Genomic DNA, 17,493 nt, shown 5'->3' on the forward strand with positions numbered 1-17,493 from the left:
CAGCAATACACCTCAGAGGGTCAGTGAACATTCATGCAGATCTCCTAAGTCGTCACGACTTGCATCCGGGAGAATGGAGCCTGAAGGCGGACATTTTCAGAATGTTGACAGACAGATGGGGACTTCCCGATATAGACCTTCTAGCGTCAAGTCAGAATGCACAGGTCGAGAACTACTTCTCCCTGAACCCCAAGGACAGGTCTCAAGGAGTAGATGCCTTCGCTCACGCATGGAGGTTTCATCTAGCGTACGCATTCCCTCCAATACCGTTACTGGCGAAGACCCTCCGGAAGATCCGGGACGATCAGGTCCAAACTATCCTAGTAGCGCCGACATGGCCGAAAAGAAGCTGGTACCACCTCATAAGAGAACTGAAGGTGGATGGTCCAGTTTTTCTTCAAGCAGAAGATCTTCTCCGCCAAGGCCCCTTTTATCATCCGGAACCACAAAGGTTCAATCTGGCAGCCTGGCTATTGAAGCCCAGGTACTAAATGCTAAAGGCCTTTCACAGTCGGTAATCTCTACCCTACAGAAGTCTAGAAAACCTATTACCAACGCCATATATGGAAAAATTTGGAATAGATTCTCCTCGTGGTGTCATCCTCATAATCCTGACCCTTTCCATCCTAATATCTCACAGATATTAGATTTTTTGCAAAAAGGTTTGGAAATGGGGCTGAAGCCAAGTACCTTGAAAGTTCAAGTGTCAGCCTTGAGCTCTGTCTTCGATCAAGACCTTGCAAGTCATCGTTGGATAAAGAGGTTTATGGTCGCAGCATCAAGGCATTGTCCAAGAAAACAAATTTTTGTACCATCATGGGACTTAAACATAGTTCTAAAGGGCCTTACGGCTCCTCCATTTGAGCCATTATCATCTTGTTCCTCGCAACTTCTCTCCTGCAAAACGGCCTTCTTGGTTGCAATTTCTACTGCCAGACGAGTGGGAGAAATACAAGCCCTTTCAGTCAGAGAGCCTTATCTTACCATAAGAGATGACTCCATCGTGTTCCGACCTGATCCATGTTTTCTCCCGAAGGTAGTGTCAGAGTTTCATCGATCACAGGATATAGTCCTCCCATCGTTCTGTCACAATCCTTCAAATCCGGAAGAACACAGATTTCATACTTTGGATGTACGACGTATAGTGTTGTACTATTTAGAACATACTAAATCGTTCAGGATTGACAAAAATCTCTTCGTTCATCTTTCTGGCAGAAACAAGGGCAAGAAGGTAGCGAAGAGTACCATCGCCAACTGGATAAAGAAAGCCATTACTGAAGCATACCTAACCCAGAATATTGCTATTCCTGCGGGCCTAAAAGCTCATTCCACCAGATCTACGTCTGTCTCTTGGGCTGAAAGGGCTGGTGCTTCAACAGAGCAGATTTGCAGGGCAGCAACATGGTCTTCCTTGCACACTTTTACTAAGCATTACAGATTGGACTTCTGGTCCAACCGGGATCTTGCCTTTGGCCGAAAGGTTCTTCAGGCTGTGGTCCCTCCCTAAATACAGAATTGGTTGGCATTCCTCCTGGTGGCTGTCGTGGAAGGCTACTAGAGAAAATAGAATTATTCTTACCGTTAATTCGGTTTCTAGGAGCCTTCCACGACAGCATTAATTCCCTCCCGATGTTCTTGGATAATTTTCTGAGAACCTAAAAGGTAACCGGTGCTGTGGGTTCAGTTGTAAGTCACTGGTTAATGGGAGGTGGGAGGGGCTTTTAACCTCTCGTGCTTCCTGTCCCCCATTAGGGTATGGAGACAACCTCCTGGTGGCTGTCGTGGAAGGCTCCTAGAAACCGAATTAACGGTAAGAATAATTCTATTTTTTATTGATAGATCATGCGATTCTGAATGCGGCGATACCAAATATGTGTATGATTGATTTTTTTTTTTATTTTGAATGAGGCGAAAGGGGGGTGATATAAACTTTTATATATTTTTTTAAATACTTTTTTTTTTACTTTTGCCATGCTTCAATAGCCTCCATGGGAGGCTAGAAGCTGGCACAACTCGATTGCCTCTTCTACATAGAGGTGATGCACAGATCACCTGTATGCAGCAGAATTACAGAATTGGTATGAACGCCTACCACAGGGTGGCGCTCATAGCAATCCGGCATCAACAACAATAGAGGTCTCAAGGAGACCTCTGGTTTTTATGCCGAGACATCGCTGACTGACGATCATGTGACGGGGGTCAGTGATGAGCGCATTTCCGGCCCGATGGCCAGAAGCGCTAGTTAAACTCTGCTGTCAGTGTTTGACAGCGGCATTTAACTAGTTAATAGCGGCGGGTGAATTGCGATTCCACCCGCCGCTATTTCGTGCACATGTCAGCTGTTCAAAACAGCTGACATTTCCCGGCTTTGATGCGAGCTCACCGCCAGAGCCCGCATCAAGCAGGAGATCTGACCTTGTACGTACTATCCCATACGAGGTCAGAAAGGGGTTAAATCAGATCAAACAGTAGAGTAAGTTCAGTTCAATGGTGGTTACAAACTTAAAAAATAAAAATAAAAAAATAATAATGCGATGAGCCGACCGACTATATGTAGATATTTCCCCAAAGATGACAGAGGCAGCTTGTATTTAGAACTAATTTTACTGGAGGTAATTTGGTAGATGACTATATACAGTTGTGAGGTAAATGGGTCAGCCTATTCCTTACAGATGAACATTTGCAGACAGTCAGTTTCTCAGTGTGATATTTGCTGCTTTCAGGTTTTCTGTGGAGACCCTCACTCAGTTCCACCTCAGTGGCTGAGCTGTTTTCTTCCCTCTGAGGTGACTTGGCCTCCCCGAAATGCAGTGAAAATCCTCTCACAATGGCGGCTGTCCGCTGCCTTCCCTTCTGTCTCCCTGTGGCAGGGCTCAGATCCCTGTAGAGGCCTGTCTCCTGTCAGTCTCACATACCAGTCCTTGCTGCCATCACCATCCTTTTCTGACTGACTCAAATTTTGCCACCTCATAAGTTAGCTCCTCCCCATAACATGTGACTTTATGAGAAGCAGTCATTGATTGACTGCACTGTCAATACTCCTTCCCATAAAACTCACTAAAACCTCCATCCCACTTGCGATGAAATCTGACTTATTCAATCCGATATAAAATCGGATTGAATTCGGACCAATGTTATTCTATGATTGTGTCTTTGTCTGCGTTTTTTTTTTCCAGCTCGGATCGGATCACAAACGGACTGGAAAAAGTCGCAGCATACTGCGATTGTAATCGGAATTCTGATCGCATCCCGCAATAGAAGTCAATGGGTGCCAGAAAAAAATCACACTGCACGCGGACCATGCGAGTGTTGATTTTTACACAGCGATCTTCTTGTGAAAGCCGGCAATTCATATGCGGATACAGTAAAATCACACTGACAGGTTAGAATAGACAGAATAGATTTATTCACATAGATATATAGATATATCAAATTACCAAAGTTATAACAAATTATAATCATTATCCTCTATCCCACAGTCCCGTGAACATATACCCATCATACATATCCTCCATTCCATAGTCCCGTGCCCATATACCCATCACACATCTTCCATCCCATAGTCCCGTGCCCATATACCCATCACACACAACATGGCAACCATTACGACGTAACCGTCACCATTGCAACCTATTATGACATCATCGTCACCATGGCAACCATTATGACATCACCGTCACCATTGCAACCTATTATGACATCATCATCACCATGGCAACCATTATGACATCACCGTCACCATTGCAACCTATTATAACACCATCGTTGCCATGGCAACCATTGACATCATCGTCGCCATGGCAACCATTATGACATCATCACCGACACACACTCATTTATATATATAGATAGATAGATGTAGATAGATATAGATGTCTCATATATCGCATCGATACGCGTGGGGCTTTAGTCTCTTTTAACCTCCCCAGCATTAGCACCTTGTTATTGCTTATCGCATTTCTGCCTGGCTAGCTGGAGCTTCAGGACTTTGAACCATAGAGTGTATTTTGTTCACAGGCTCTTGGGTGATATTTCTTGTTATCCGGTGGCCTCTATCTCTGCATGTTATTATTTGGTAAATATGCTTATGGTGCGTAATCCACATTTAACCTTTCTTTTGTTGATACATTGTGTCCAGTGCTTATAAGTTATAGCTCGTAGCAGATAGGTATTTATTGTTGTATATGCACATATACTTTGTTTGGTTAGATTATATATTATTGGGTGCTTTATGGTATATTTTTACTTCCTATCGGGGGGGTTGCATATGGCCTATTAGCCATGTGCTTGTTTTTGGCTTTTTAAATGTTTTTAAATGTGTGTCTTGCCCCGTTGTATGTTTTTTGTACAAATAAAAGTATTGCTTGAAGGTTGATCCCATTTGGTATGTATATCTTTTACTTGTTTGATTTCACATATATATGTATTTATATTACATAGATAGATGGAAGAAAAGCCGGTAGTTCAGCAGCTGAGGTAGTGTAAAATCACAGCAGGAGCCGACAGAAGAGATGGATTGCATACAGTAAATACATATAGAATAGGTAGATATATAGATGTCAGCGTGTGATTATACTGTACGCAGCAGATGTTTTGCCAGCTTTTCTCGTATCTATCTGTGCAATATAAATACACACACGTGTGTGTCACTGATACATATACCGTATATACTGAGGCAGTGGCGTAGGAAGGGGGGGCGGGGGGGGCGGGCCGCCCCGGGCGGCACAATACCGGGGGCGGCACAATGCCGGGGGCGGGTCCGACCCAGAGAGGAGGAAGGAAAAAAAATCTTCGGGCGGCGCCGACCGCCGCCACGACCAGGGCCCCCCCCCCCCCCCCGATACAAGCGCCGGCATTGGGCCCCCCGTTCTAATACTCACCTCTCCTGGTTCCTGCGGCAGCTGCAGCGTCTTCGGCGCCCTCTGACTCTGCGACGTCTCAGGGCAGAGGGTGCGATGACGTCATCACTGCACGCTCAGCCTCTCTGTCCTGAGCGTTGCAGAGCCGGAGAGACGCTGAGTGCACCGGACCTGCGCTGGGAACGGGAGAGGTGAGGATTTTACTTTTTTTTTTTTTTTTTCTTTATGTCTGACTCAGACACACTGGGGGCAATGCTGGACACTGGGGCATATTGCTAGACACACTGGGGGCAATGCTGGACACTGGGGCAGATTGCTGGACTCACTGGGGGCAATGCTGGACACTGGGGCAAATTGCTGGACAAACTGGGGGCAATGCTGGACACTGGGGCAGATAGCTAGACACACTGGGGGCAATGCTGGACACGGGCAGATTGCTGGACTCACTGGGGGCAATGCTGGACACTGGGGCAGATTGCTAGACACACTGGGGGCAATGCTGGACACTGGGGCAGATTGCTGGACTCACTGGGGGCAATGCTGGACACTGGGGCAGATTGCTGGACACACTGGGGGCAATGCTGGACACTGGGGCAGATTGCTGGACTCACTGGGGGCAATGCTGGACACTGGGGCAGATTGCTAGACACACTGGGGGCAATGCTGGACACTGGGGCAGATTGCTGGACTCACTGGGGGCAATGCTGGACACTGGGGCAGATTGCTGGACACACTGGGGGCAATGCTGGACACTGGGGCAGATTGCTGGACACACTGGGGGCAATGCTGGACACTGGTGCAGATTGCTGGACACACTGGGGGTAATGCTGGACACTGGGGCAGATTGCTGGACACACTGGGGGCAATGCTGGACACTGGGGCAGATTGCTGGACACACTGGGGGCAATGCTGGACACTGGGGCAGATTGCTGGACACACTGGGGGCAATGCTAGACACTGGTGCAGATTGCTGGACACACTGGGGGCAATGCTAGACACTGGGGCAGATTGCTGGACACACTGGGGGCAATGCTGGACACTGGGGCAGATTGCTGGACACACTGGGGGCAATGCTGGACACTGGGGCAGATTGCTGGACACACTGGGGCAAAGCTGAACACTGGGGCAGATTGCTGGACACACTGGGGCAATGCTGGACACTGAGCCTGTGCGGCCGCCCTGCTTGTGAATCCCAGCCCCGCACTCTGCATAATGCATAACACACTGCGGGGCTGGGATTACAAAGGTGGGTGGCCGCACTCGCCGCACAGGCACAGTCTGCAAGCCTGGCTGTGACGTCAGACGGCCAGAGCTCTCTGCGCCTGCACCAAACAGCGATACACAGCGCAGGCACCGGATTTGATGGGTAAACAGTGCTGAGGGGGCGGGGCCCTGCGTTGAGTGACGGCAATGGGGGAGGGGGCGCCAAACTCGGGAACAGCCCCGGGCGGCAAAAGCTCTAGCTACGCCAGTGTACTGAGGCACCTAATTTTGCCACAAAAAAACTGGGAAAAACTTACTGACTCGAGTATAAGCCTAGGGTGAGAAATGCAGCAGCTACTGGTAAATTTCAAAAATAAAAATAGATACCAATAAAAGTAAAATTAATTGAGACATCAGTAGGTTGTGTTTTTGAATATCCATATTGAATCAGGAGCCCCATATAATGCTCCATATAGTTCATAAACGGGCCCAATAGGATGCTCCATATTAAAATATGCCCTATATAATGCTGCATAAAAGGTTAATGATGGCCCCATAAGATGCTCCATAGAATAATATGCCCCATATAATGCTCCTTAAAAGTTGATGGCCCCATAAGGCGCTCCATAAAGGTTGATGGCCCCATAAGATGCTCCATAGAACAATATGCCCCAGATGCTGTTCCATAAAGGTTGATGACCCCATAAGATGCTTCATAGAATTATATGCCCCATATTCTGCTCCATAAAAGTTGATGGCCCCATAAGATGCTCCATAGAATAATATAACTCCATATGCTGCTCCATAAAGGTTGATGATGGCCCCATAAGAGGCTCCATAGAATAATATAACCCCATATGCTGCTCCATAAAGTTTGATGATGGCCCCATAAGATGCTCCATAGAATAATATAACCCCATATACTGCTGCTGCTTCGATAAAAAAAAAAAAAAATGACATACTCGCCTCTCGACACTGGGGGCCAGGTGTCGGTGTCGCTGCTGGCTCAGGCCCCCGGCACTTGCGATATTCACCTGTTCCCATTCCACTTCCATGCGCCGCTGTGTCTTCCGGGTCTCTGCGGTGACTGTTCAGGCAGAGGGTGCGCACTAACCACGTCATCGTGCCCTCTGATCTGAACGTCACAGCCAGAGGATGCGGAAGACAGAGCCCGGCGGTGGAACGGGGTCAGGTGAATATCGCATGTCTCCCCCTCCCCCGTCCCTGCAAGCCCCTGCTTCTCCGTTGGTCTCCGGCAGCTTGTTCCTGTGTTCAGCTGTCACATGGTACCGCTCATTAAAGTAATGAATATGCGCTTTGCCTATGGAAGTGGAGTGGCGTCCATATTCATTACTTTAATGAGCGGTACCATGTGACCGCTGAACACAGGAGCAAGCTGCCCTCGCTGAGACCATCTGAGAAGCAGGTAAGTACAGAGACCACACAAGGAGCGGTTGAGTATAATGTGACAGCCGCAGACCCCCTTGGACAATGACTCGAGTATAAGCCGAGAGGGCCACTTTCAGCCTAAATGGGCTGAAAATCTCGGCTTATACTCGTGTATATATGGTATCTATGTATTATATAGGTATATATCTATTCTAACCTGTCAGTGTGATTTTGCTGTACGCGCACATGATTTGCCGGCTTTTATTCTATCTATCTTTTATATATGTGTGTATGTATGTGTGTTTGTTTTGATGAATATTTCCTTCGAAAATGATGTGTAAATGACAGAGAATTGCTCTTTGTAAAAGCTCATGTTAAAATCGCATTATAATCGGATAGCAATTGCACTGCATTCGGATTAAATCGGATGCTAGGTGGGGAAAAATCGGATTGTACTCTCATAAAAAATGCATGACACTTGCATTACACTTGTCCGACACTCCTGCATCAAAGTCGGACCGATTTTTAAAATCGCTAGTGTGTCTCCAGCCTTACTGATTTTGTCCCTGTAAGAAAATTCACAAGTAAAACAAGCAAAGAAATGGGAATAACATAGGAAAAACCACATACATTGAAAATGCAGAAATAACATAATAACAATAATACTTCTGTCTCAGAAACTTTGTGATAGAGCAAAACTAAGCATATTTTTGCAATCGGCACATTAAACTCCAAAAAACAGACACATTACATTTGATGATTTTTTTGTTTTGACAAGTATAATTAATCGTTTAGTCTTTTGGTATGCAATCCTTAAATTAAGTAATTAGACATTTCAACTTTAAATTTATCAAAAAACCTACTGTCTTCTTGGGAAAAAGTAGCAGGCATTGCTTTCCAGCTTGAAAGACTGAAAACTCTTGACCTCAGGTATGACCAAAGGAATTTTCCAGCCTTCTCTATCTAAAACTCTTGCTGCATGTTGCGGTTTAGGTAGTGTAATAAAACTGATGTTAATTCGGAAGCTTTGGTTTTCTATGAACATAAGATCAGTTCTGCTAGTGATGTGGCATGTAAGAAAATACATGTAATCATAGGACTCCCCTATTATAGGTTTCCGGAGCTGTCATTGCTTCCACAGGCACCTACACAGAATTGTCTTGTGTAGCAAGTGTGATCTGTAGTAAGCAGCATAGTTGTACTTTGGAAGTTTCATGTGGTTATAAAATATACCAATTACAGTTCCAAGTGAATACATTTTGTTCATTTGCAGGTAATGTTGACATCTATTTATATAATTACCTTAAATTGTCTGTCATCCATTTCCGTCTGGACGTCCTCGAATCCTACAATCCAGCGCGCCGTAGCGGAAGTACGCCGACCGCCGTATTGGAGTACCCAAGTGATGGGTATTCCAATATGGCACCGCTGGTGGTACCAGGACCTTGCACAGTACCACCAGCGGGTCATCGCCAGACTCCCTACCGCTGGGATCCCGACCACTGCTCGGATCCTGACCATCGGGGCACCCTCCCCGCCGGGCACCCTCCCGATGCGATAGCATCGGGCCTCCATCTAGTTTTATTAATAAGCACTTCAGACATAGAATAAAAAAAGCTAATGTTCCCCTGTAAGGCTATGTAAATAATTACTTTCAGCACATTTTAATAAAGCAGTTGTCCAGGACTTCCATATTTATCACCTGTCTGTGGGACAGGTCATCAATATGGATGGGAAACATCAGCACCATACATTTCCTATTTATTTGAATGCGAGAAATTGCAAAGACCCCAAAGCAATCCATTAATGGTGACCGGTTCCATGATTCTTTCATTAATATCTAAGCCCCATACAACTTTTTTAAAGCACCACTCTAGCATATTTTTTTTAATTTTACCAGTGGAGTGGTGCCACTAATCACAAGTTCCCTGCACCTAGTATCATACTTGCTATCCGCGGTCTTCATCTGTTTCGGTGCCGCTTCAGTCTTCTGCAGGTTGTGACCTGCTGGATTGCTCCAGTGATTGCTGGGTGCTCACAACTAAATGTAAGTCTTTGAGAGGCAGAACAAGACTTTCATAGACTTACATCGAGAGCTTGTGACCTTTACTTCTGACTTCTGGTCAGTCAGAAGTTACGGTCACAAGATGGCGGCGTGCAACCAGGAAGAGAGACGTCTGCGGCTGGTCAGTGCAATGCTAGGGCCAGGGAACTTAAATTAATGGCACCAATCAAGGGCTGAAATAAAAAATAAACAATAGAGTGAAGTGGTGCTTAAAGCTTTGGAGGATACATGATGCAAAACTTTTCGGTGCCTGGTTACGCTTACACTTAATGAATACACTGCTGATTTACCATCCAAACAGCAAATATTTTAGAAAATCTCCTTGATGCGCAGTGAAGAATAATGTATGTGGTAATTGATCTGCAGCATGATCTTAACATAGCCTACAGTCATTCCAAGCATGGTTGTCTGTATACAGACCATGGAACAACAACGTCTTGGCTCAGCCTTCAATAGCATTGAGGAACTATTCATGTAGAAATCAGTTCTTGTACATGTAAAAGACATTAAAGTTAGATTTAGCCAACATCTCTAGGCATCTGTTTCATTCCTCTTGTGACCACTATTTATATTCGTCCTAAAAGCATTGCATCAAGCCTTTTCTTCAAGAGTAAAGTGATCAAACTTTGAATAACTGAATAAATGTGAAGAAGCCTTTACTATTCTAATTTTCTCTTAACAGTGAGAACAAACTTTCTCTTCCCACAAATCCATCTTCATTAGCAAGTTCTTTTGAAAAATTGACAACCCTTTCCCTTAACCGGACAGGAGTAACATGGAATGAGGTAATCTTCTTTAGCAGGGTTGGGATACTAGTGGTGCCTTGTTGTTTTTTAATTATATGATTTCCAGATGAGTAAGAAGAGTTTTGAGTCCAGAAATCAAAATGGCTTATATTAATATAATATTCTACCACATGTATGTAACCGCTAGCAAGTTGTTGTTTTATTTTACAGGTGCATCATTGGGGGACACAATAACCATAAATTAAGTCTGCAGCCACCGGATGGCTGATCGTAACAATACACCTTAAGAAAAAAAGTCTTCTCCCCAGCCTCCCTTGATTACCAAACCAAGCTACTCAGTTTAACTTGTCACGTAGGAAGCAGATACGGGTCTGTGCCTCAGACCTGTTTTTGCCTAAGTTTATTTTTTCAGTAGAGACTAACATCTCTATTTTCTCCTTTATGTTGGGTAGCAGAGTGGAGTAGTGTAATGTTTCACTTCTCTAAGCAATGAAGGGAACAGTCTGTAGTGGTCTGTCTGTATCCTCTCTAGTTGGGATGACAGGACCATTGTACTTTAATACTGTCAGCAATCAGTCCGTTGCCTTTTTGACTCCTGACCAATTGTCATCCAGAGCGCAGCACATTGTATTGATTAGAAGATGGATTCAGGATTCACAGGACCACAGTATCAAGCCTCTTCGGGACAGTTGGGTATGTCCCTTGCTTTGGTCCTGCGTTTTGCGATGTCTTCCCTGTGGCTTCTCCTGCAATGCTTTTCTCGCAGGCTTGCAGTGGTCTTGTAGTTTTATAGCAGCAAGTCCAATTATTTCCTTTTGCCCCTCTCCTACTATTGCGTCCAATCCAGTATCTCCTAGGCATTCTATCCTGCCAGCTTGGTGGTCTCTGTGGTATGTGGGCCACAATGCTTCTGTTCTGGTCATCCCATTGCGGCACGCGGTGCTACATGACCTTCAGTGGGGCTGTGATTCTAATTTACTTCCTGGCTTTATTGTGGCCTAGTTGCCTCCCATGAGGCCACGCCTCATCTCTGGCCAAACACAATCGCACTGACTTGCCCTCTGCGTAGGCTTCATGCCTTCCTCCTTTCCTGTGCACCACAGTCGTCTTATAGTCTTTTTAAGGATGGTTCTCCAACAGATATTGCTGATTGATGGCACCTCTCTCTCCCTGTTTCCTGACACCAGCTATCTCTTCTGTGTACCTTATTTCTCTGCCTTCTCTGTTTCTTGTATCTCTAAAGGACCCTACAGATAAATTCTCTGTCAGGTCTGTCTTAAAGGCGGCAGGCTCTGCTATGTGCCCAGCATTCACCGCCATTTGAGTTGCCAAAGCGGTTACCTCCTGAGTTAAACAGCACTGGTGAGGAGTTATTTCAGAAGCATTCAGTGCTGTATTTGCAGATGTGACTGACCAGATCACTCACATGGGCAAGTATCTTTGCTAGGTTTCTTTGGATGCTACTGAGTGCTCAGCTCAAATTGTGATTAATATTGTGGCTATTCACTATATTCTGTGGCTCAAGACTCAACCTTTTTTTCTAAAAATCTATTAGTTCTCTTCTGTTCGGGGCCAAATTGGGCAAGATTATTGCAGACTACATCGGTGGCAAGAGCACTTGGCTTCCGTATTCCAGGCCAGTTCTGAGTTTGGTAAATGTAGAACTCATCAATTTCATCAATCTCTTCCTTAGGTAGTCCTAATCACCAAGATAGATCCCCAGCTCTCCAGGGAAGGAAGAGACCATCTTTCAAGCTAACCCTATCCTAGTGACTATGGAGTCCAGGAGACAAGGCCTCTTGGTCCAGAGGCAATAGAATTTGCAGACATCTGGGGACTTCCCTCGGATGGGCATCCATCCCTTTCTCTTACAGAGCAAATAGTTTTCTGCTGTTGACGACGACTTATTTGGCACAGATGTTTTCACTTCGTACCAGTGGGATCATGATTATACCTTACCTTTACGGCATCCTCTTCAAGGCTCCGTCACACTTGGGGAACCTAGAAAGCCTACCATCTCTTTAGAATAGCCTGTCTCGCTTCAGGTGGATCTTCATCAAGCTGAAGTCCTCTCTGATCATGGCAAATGTGTTTTTTTTTCTTGGGATGCTGTTTTGATAAGATATTTTTTTGCAGAAAAGAAGATACCTGCTCTTCAGTCCAACATCTGTTCTATGAGATGGCCATCATGAAAACTCCTCAACTTCTGCATGAGTAGCATGGTCAAGATGGTATTTGCCTTCATGTCAATTCTGTTTGCTCAGTTTAATTCCAGACCTTATGGGAGAGCCCTTTTATCATATTGGGACTGGTCCTCCCTCTCCTTAGTTCAGCTGGTCCTTCTGTTGCTTAACGTCCACCACGTCCACCAGTCTCTCAGCCGGTGGTTGGCCTCACCCTTCATGCACAAGGGCTGCTTCCCATTTGTTGGCAGATTCTAATGACGGAGGCTAGTCTCCTCAGCTGGGGAGTGGTTTTTCAACAGTTTTTAGTTCTAGGCTGTTGGAAAATGCAGTAGAGTTTTCTTCCCATCAATATGCTATATAGCTGAGGGTCATCCACCTGTCTTTTCTGCACTAGCAGCTTTTTATTTTAAGTCTGTCTGTCTGGATCCCGTTTAAGATTGTCACCACAAAGGCATACATCAACCATCATGGCAAAGCTGATCTGCCATGGCAGAGGTTTCAAGAGTTTTTTTTTTTTTTGGCAGAATGCAGAGTTCTGTCAATGTAAAGTGTCATTAACCCATGGACTTTTTAAGCACTGTCCCTCCTTCCCAGGTAACTCATGAAGTTCAAGACAAAGGGTTTTCTTACAATCTTGAGTGCTCCAGACTGGCACCAAAGATATTGGTGCGCTGCCGTGGTCAACCTCCTTGCAGACTCCCCATGGAGCTTCTTGGACTGTCCAGATCATCTTTCCCAAGATCCCATCTTCATTCAGAATTCATGTTTTTTTTTCTTCATAAAGAGGTATCGATCTACCAACATAATGAGGGTATTGTTCATCCGTCCGTCCTTCCTTCCTTCATTCTTTTGCCTTCTCATCACTTGGAGAGATCTTTGCACAATGCTGTCAGGGCTGTGTGCCATTACTTTTCAGTCACCGCTTCATTCAAATGCTTTGTAATAAAGGGGTACTCAGAAGTTTGGCCGCCTCTAAGGCCTCTCTCACACTTCCCTCTTTCTTTTCCCATCACAATGCGTCGTTTTGTGAAATGTTTCTGCTGGATCCGTTTTTTTTCTCATAGACTTGTATTAGCAACGGATTGTGACGGATAGCCTTCCGTTTCATCTGTCGTGCACTGGATCTGTCGTAAAATCGCTGTCCGTTGGGTGGAGACATCGCACATAGACACATTTTTTGTGCACATCGGAAAATCACGCAGCGACGGATGCTACACAGATCCTGGGAACAGGAGCATCGCGAGACACCGGAAGGTGAGAATATCAAGATTTTTTATTTTTATTATTATTTTTAATGTTATATCTTTTTACTATTGATTCTGCATAGGCACATCAATAGTAAAAAGTTGGTTACACTTGTCAAACACTATGTTTGACAAGTGTGACCAACCTGTCAATCAGTTTTCCAAGCGATGCTACAGATCGCTTGGAAAACGCTATGGATCCATCAAAAAAAACGGATCCAGTGCTTCCTTTTTTTACAATCTGCACAGGATCCGTCTTTTCAACATTTTGACAGATTGTGACTGATTGTAAAAAACGGAAGTGTGAAAGAGGCGTAAGGCAACCATTACTTGCTGGATTTGATCTACCATTATGGAAGCATATCAGGCTAAGGCCTCTTTCACACTTCCGTCTTCTGGCGTCAGTCACAATCCATCGTCGCGACGGATCCGTCAAAAATAGTGGTTCAACTAATGGAACGGATCCTGTTAGACAGATCCGTTGAAAAACTGGATCCGTTGCATCCGTCACATCCGTTATTTCATCAGTTTCATCCATTTTTTTGAGTTATCTGTTTTTTATATCTCCAAATGGGAGGCTCCCAAATGTGATTGGCTACTGGAAAATAATGGAAACCTATATATTGAGTGTTTTAACATCCCATCTGTGAGAGGTTATAGAGCAATTGGCAGAAATGGAAGGAGTCATAGCAAATATTGTTACCATCTATGCGGATTTTGCTTTTGAGGCCAATAGGTTGTCAGTGATTGTTCGGGAAAAGGAGGAAGAAAGACGGCGCATCCTTCGTCTGCGGCATCGCTGACTCCTTTGGATCCATCCGATCACTGCACAGCGATTGACCCGTGGTGTCTATTCAACGCTGTATATGGAATTGAGGCAAAACCTAGAGAAGTTCTTAAATTACGTACGCATGAGAGCTGAAAACTTTGATGTTTTGGTGGAACGGGTTGGAGAACTAATCAGGAGAAAGGACACCTATTTCTGCTTTTCCATATCACCCGCAGAGCGCAGAGACCTTTCCCGGCGCCTGCGCACTGCAGTACTTTGCTCTGCCCTCAACAGGGCAGACAAAGTACGCCTGCGCCGGAGCCGCAGCATGAAGACAAGAAGAGGAAGAGGACGTCATCGTAAGAAGATGGGAGGCCCCGGACCAGACCACGACGCCCATCGGATTGGACCGCAGCGGGACCGCCCCTGGGTGAGTATAATCTAACCTCTTTTTCTCATCTTTCAGGATACATTGGGGGCTTATCTACAGCATTACAGAATGCTGTAGTAGATAAGCCCCTGATGCCGGTGGGCTTAGCTCACCTTCGATTTTGGGGTTGACAGGTTCCCTTTAAATACTCAATTTCTGCTATCCACTTTTTCATGCACCTTTTATTTAAACAAATATACCCTCAACCAACTCTGTATTGCATGTTGTGTTTTCCAGTTTTACATAAACCAAACTGGAAAATTTACCTTGGTGAAATGATACTTCCTACATTTTTAGGGGAAATTTTTATTAGATTTTTTTTTGTTTTAATTTTTTTTTTTTAAATCACAAGTAGGGGCTACACTGCTCTTTATTTTAAATAGAAGTACATTAAATGCAAATTTTGTAACAAAAAAAAACGCACAAACACACCGCCATCACACACACGCAATATGCCACACAGACACACCGCAGAACTTTGTTTAAAATACATGTAAAGTTATAAAAAAAAAAAAGCCTGGACACAGACACGCAGCAAACACACACACACACACGCCACACACACACACACACACGCCGCACTACTTTGTTGGAAGTACATGACAGTATTAAAAAAGCTAAACAACCATGGCTGGACACACACACACACACACACACACACTTGCCACACACACACACACACACACACACACACACACACACACTGGCAGGACTCACGTGGGCTTTCAGGACGCTGGCTGATAGGTAGTCCTCTTGCTGGCTGGCTGGCAGGACTCTGGATGGCTGGCTGGCAGGACTCTGGATGGCTTCTTGGTGGCTTCTTGCTGGCACATTGAGGAATGAAGTGACATGGCAGGTTTATATAGATTTGGGACTGTCTGGCCAATTGGCTACTAAATCCAGATTTGGAGCATGCTCAGTGTAAAAAACGGAATCCGACGCTGGATTCCGTCATTTCACGGATCCTCCGCCCATATGCTTCCATTCTAGCCAACGACGAACACCACTGGATCCGTCACTGTCTGTCTTTTCGACGCAGACAAAACGCGTTAGATTGTATGTCTTCTCCAGACAACGGATAAACAAATTCCGACGTTTTTTTCACAAAACGACAGATTTTGACGGAAACAAAAAGACGGAAGTGTGAAAAAGGCCTAAGGCCAGTGCGCCTCCATTCACGGTTATGGCTCACTGTACCTGGGTGATAGAAGCTTCCTGGTTTGTATGCCACCACGCATTTGCACTGCAGCTCTGTACGGCTGCTACTTGGTCATCTATCCATACCTTCTTCTAGGTTTTACAGAGTGTAAAGGTATGAATCTTTGCGTCGATGGATGCAAATCCTGTTAGAAAGATGCTAAAAGAGGCAGTCATTCAGATAGTGACATGAGTAATTAATTACTTTTCTTTGTTGCAACATTGTTATTCCCCATCCAAGATATTGCTTTGTGACATCCCATGTACCCCCCAATAAAGACCCCAAGAAAAGAGGTTCTTTGATACTCGCCATAAAATCTTTCTTGTAGTCTTCATTGGGGAAGACACCACTCTACATTTGTTGGCCATATAGCCGTTAATTTGTATTGTTTCTTTTCAGACTTGCTCTTTTCTTTCTTTTTATGCTTGTGCTTCTGCTATCTCACTAACTGAGTTGCTTAATTCTGGTATGAAAATGGAGGTGATTTGACCTTTAATATTTTTTTTTATATTTTAAAACATTTTTTATTTTTATTTTATTTTTGAACTTGCGATTGTTTGATCTCTTAGGCTACTTTCACACATCAGGTTTTCAGTGTCAGGCTAAATCCGGCTAATTTTCAAAAGACCGGATCAGGCGAATGTTGCCGCCGGATCAGGTTTTTTCCCCATAGACTTGTATTATTGCCGGATTTCACCGGATGACATTGCGTTTCGTCCGGTTTTCGCGATCCGGCAAATCTGCCGCTTCCGGTTTCTTGAAAAAACGTCCACTGCAACGTTTTTTGTCTCTGGCGAAAAAGTCTGAAGCGCTGGCTGTTTGCTAGAATGGAAGCCTATGGGAGCCAGAAGGTGCCGGATCCGGAAAAAGGCGGATCCGGCAGCCTGATCCGGTTTTTTAAACAGCATGCTCCAAATTTTTTTTTATCCAATAATCTAGATAGACTGGCCAGATCCGTCAAAAAAACGGATCCGTCACATCAGTTTTTCACAATCTGCGCCGGATCCAGTTTTTTCGACATTCGCCGGATTTAGCTTGACACTGAAAACCTGATGTGTGAAAGTAGCCTTATACTGCAATACCATGGATTTCCGTACATAGAGAAAGTGTTGTTCTACCATGGAGCTCTGCCTGTGGTTGAACTTTACAAAAGAGTAAAGATGGCAGGTACATGGACCTTCAGCTTGGAGTTCCTACACAATGTCAAATGAGTGCTAGCAGTGTCAGAATGTGTAGGAACACACCCCTTTAATAATGAGAATGGTAACGCCCAGTGGTTAGTTTATTCATAAATATTCAGGGGGAATAATGGGTGAATAGGTGTACCCCAGAATTTTCATATGAAAATCAAGTATTTACTAAAGCAGTAATCTTAGGAACGCTGAATGATTGTGGTTTTTTGTT

General features: G+C 44.7%; 1 protein-coding gene across 4 annotated transcripts in view; it reads left to right on the forward strand.

The window, feature by feature from the left end:
* The window catches only part of TBCE (tubulin folding cofactor E), a 266,118-nt gene that overhangs the window by 113,900 nt on the left and 134,725 nt on the right, over positions 1-17,493 (forward strand). For all 4 annotated transcript variants that reach the window (XM_077289136.1, XM_077289135.1, XM_077289138.1 and 1 more), the window contains 2 exons: positions 8,282-8,381; positions 10,199-10,301. In XM_077289136.1, coding sequence (XP_077145251.1) covers positions 8,282-8,381; positions 10,199-10,301 — 203 coding nt within the window. The remainder of the gene's footprint in view (positions 1-8,281; positions 8,382-10,198; positions 10,302-17,493) is intronic.

The sequence above is a fragment of the Ranitomeya variabilis genome, chromosome 2, assembly GCF_051348905.1.
Source record: "Ranitomeya variabilis isolate aRanVar5 chromosome 2, aRanVar5.hap1, whole genome shotgun sequence".
In the NCBI taxonomy this organism is placed as follows: Eukaryota; Metazoa; Chordata; class Amphibia; order Anura; family Dendrobatidae; genus Ranitomeya; species Ranitomeya variabilis.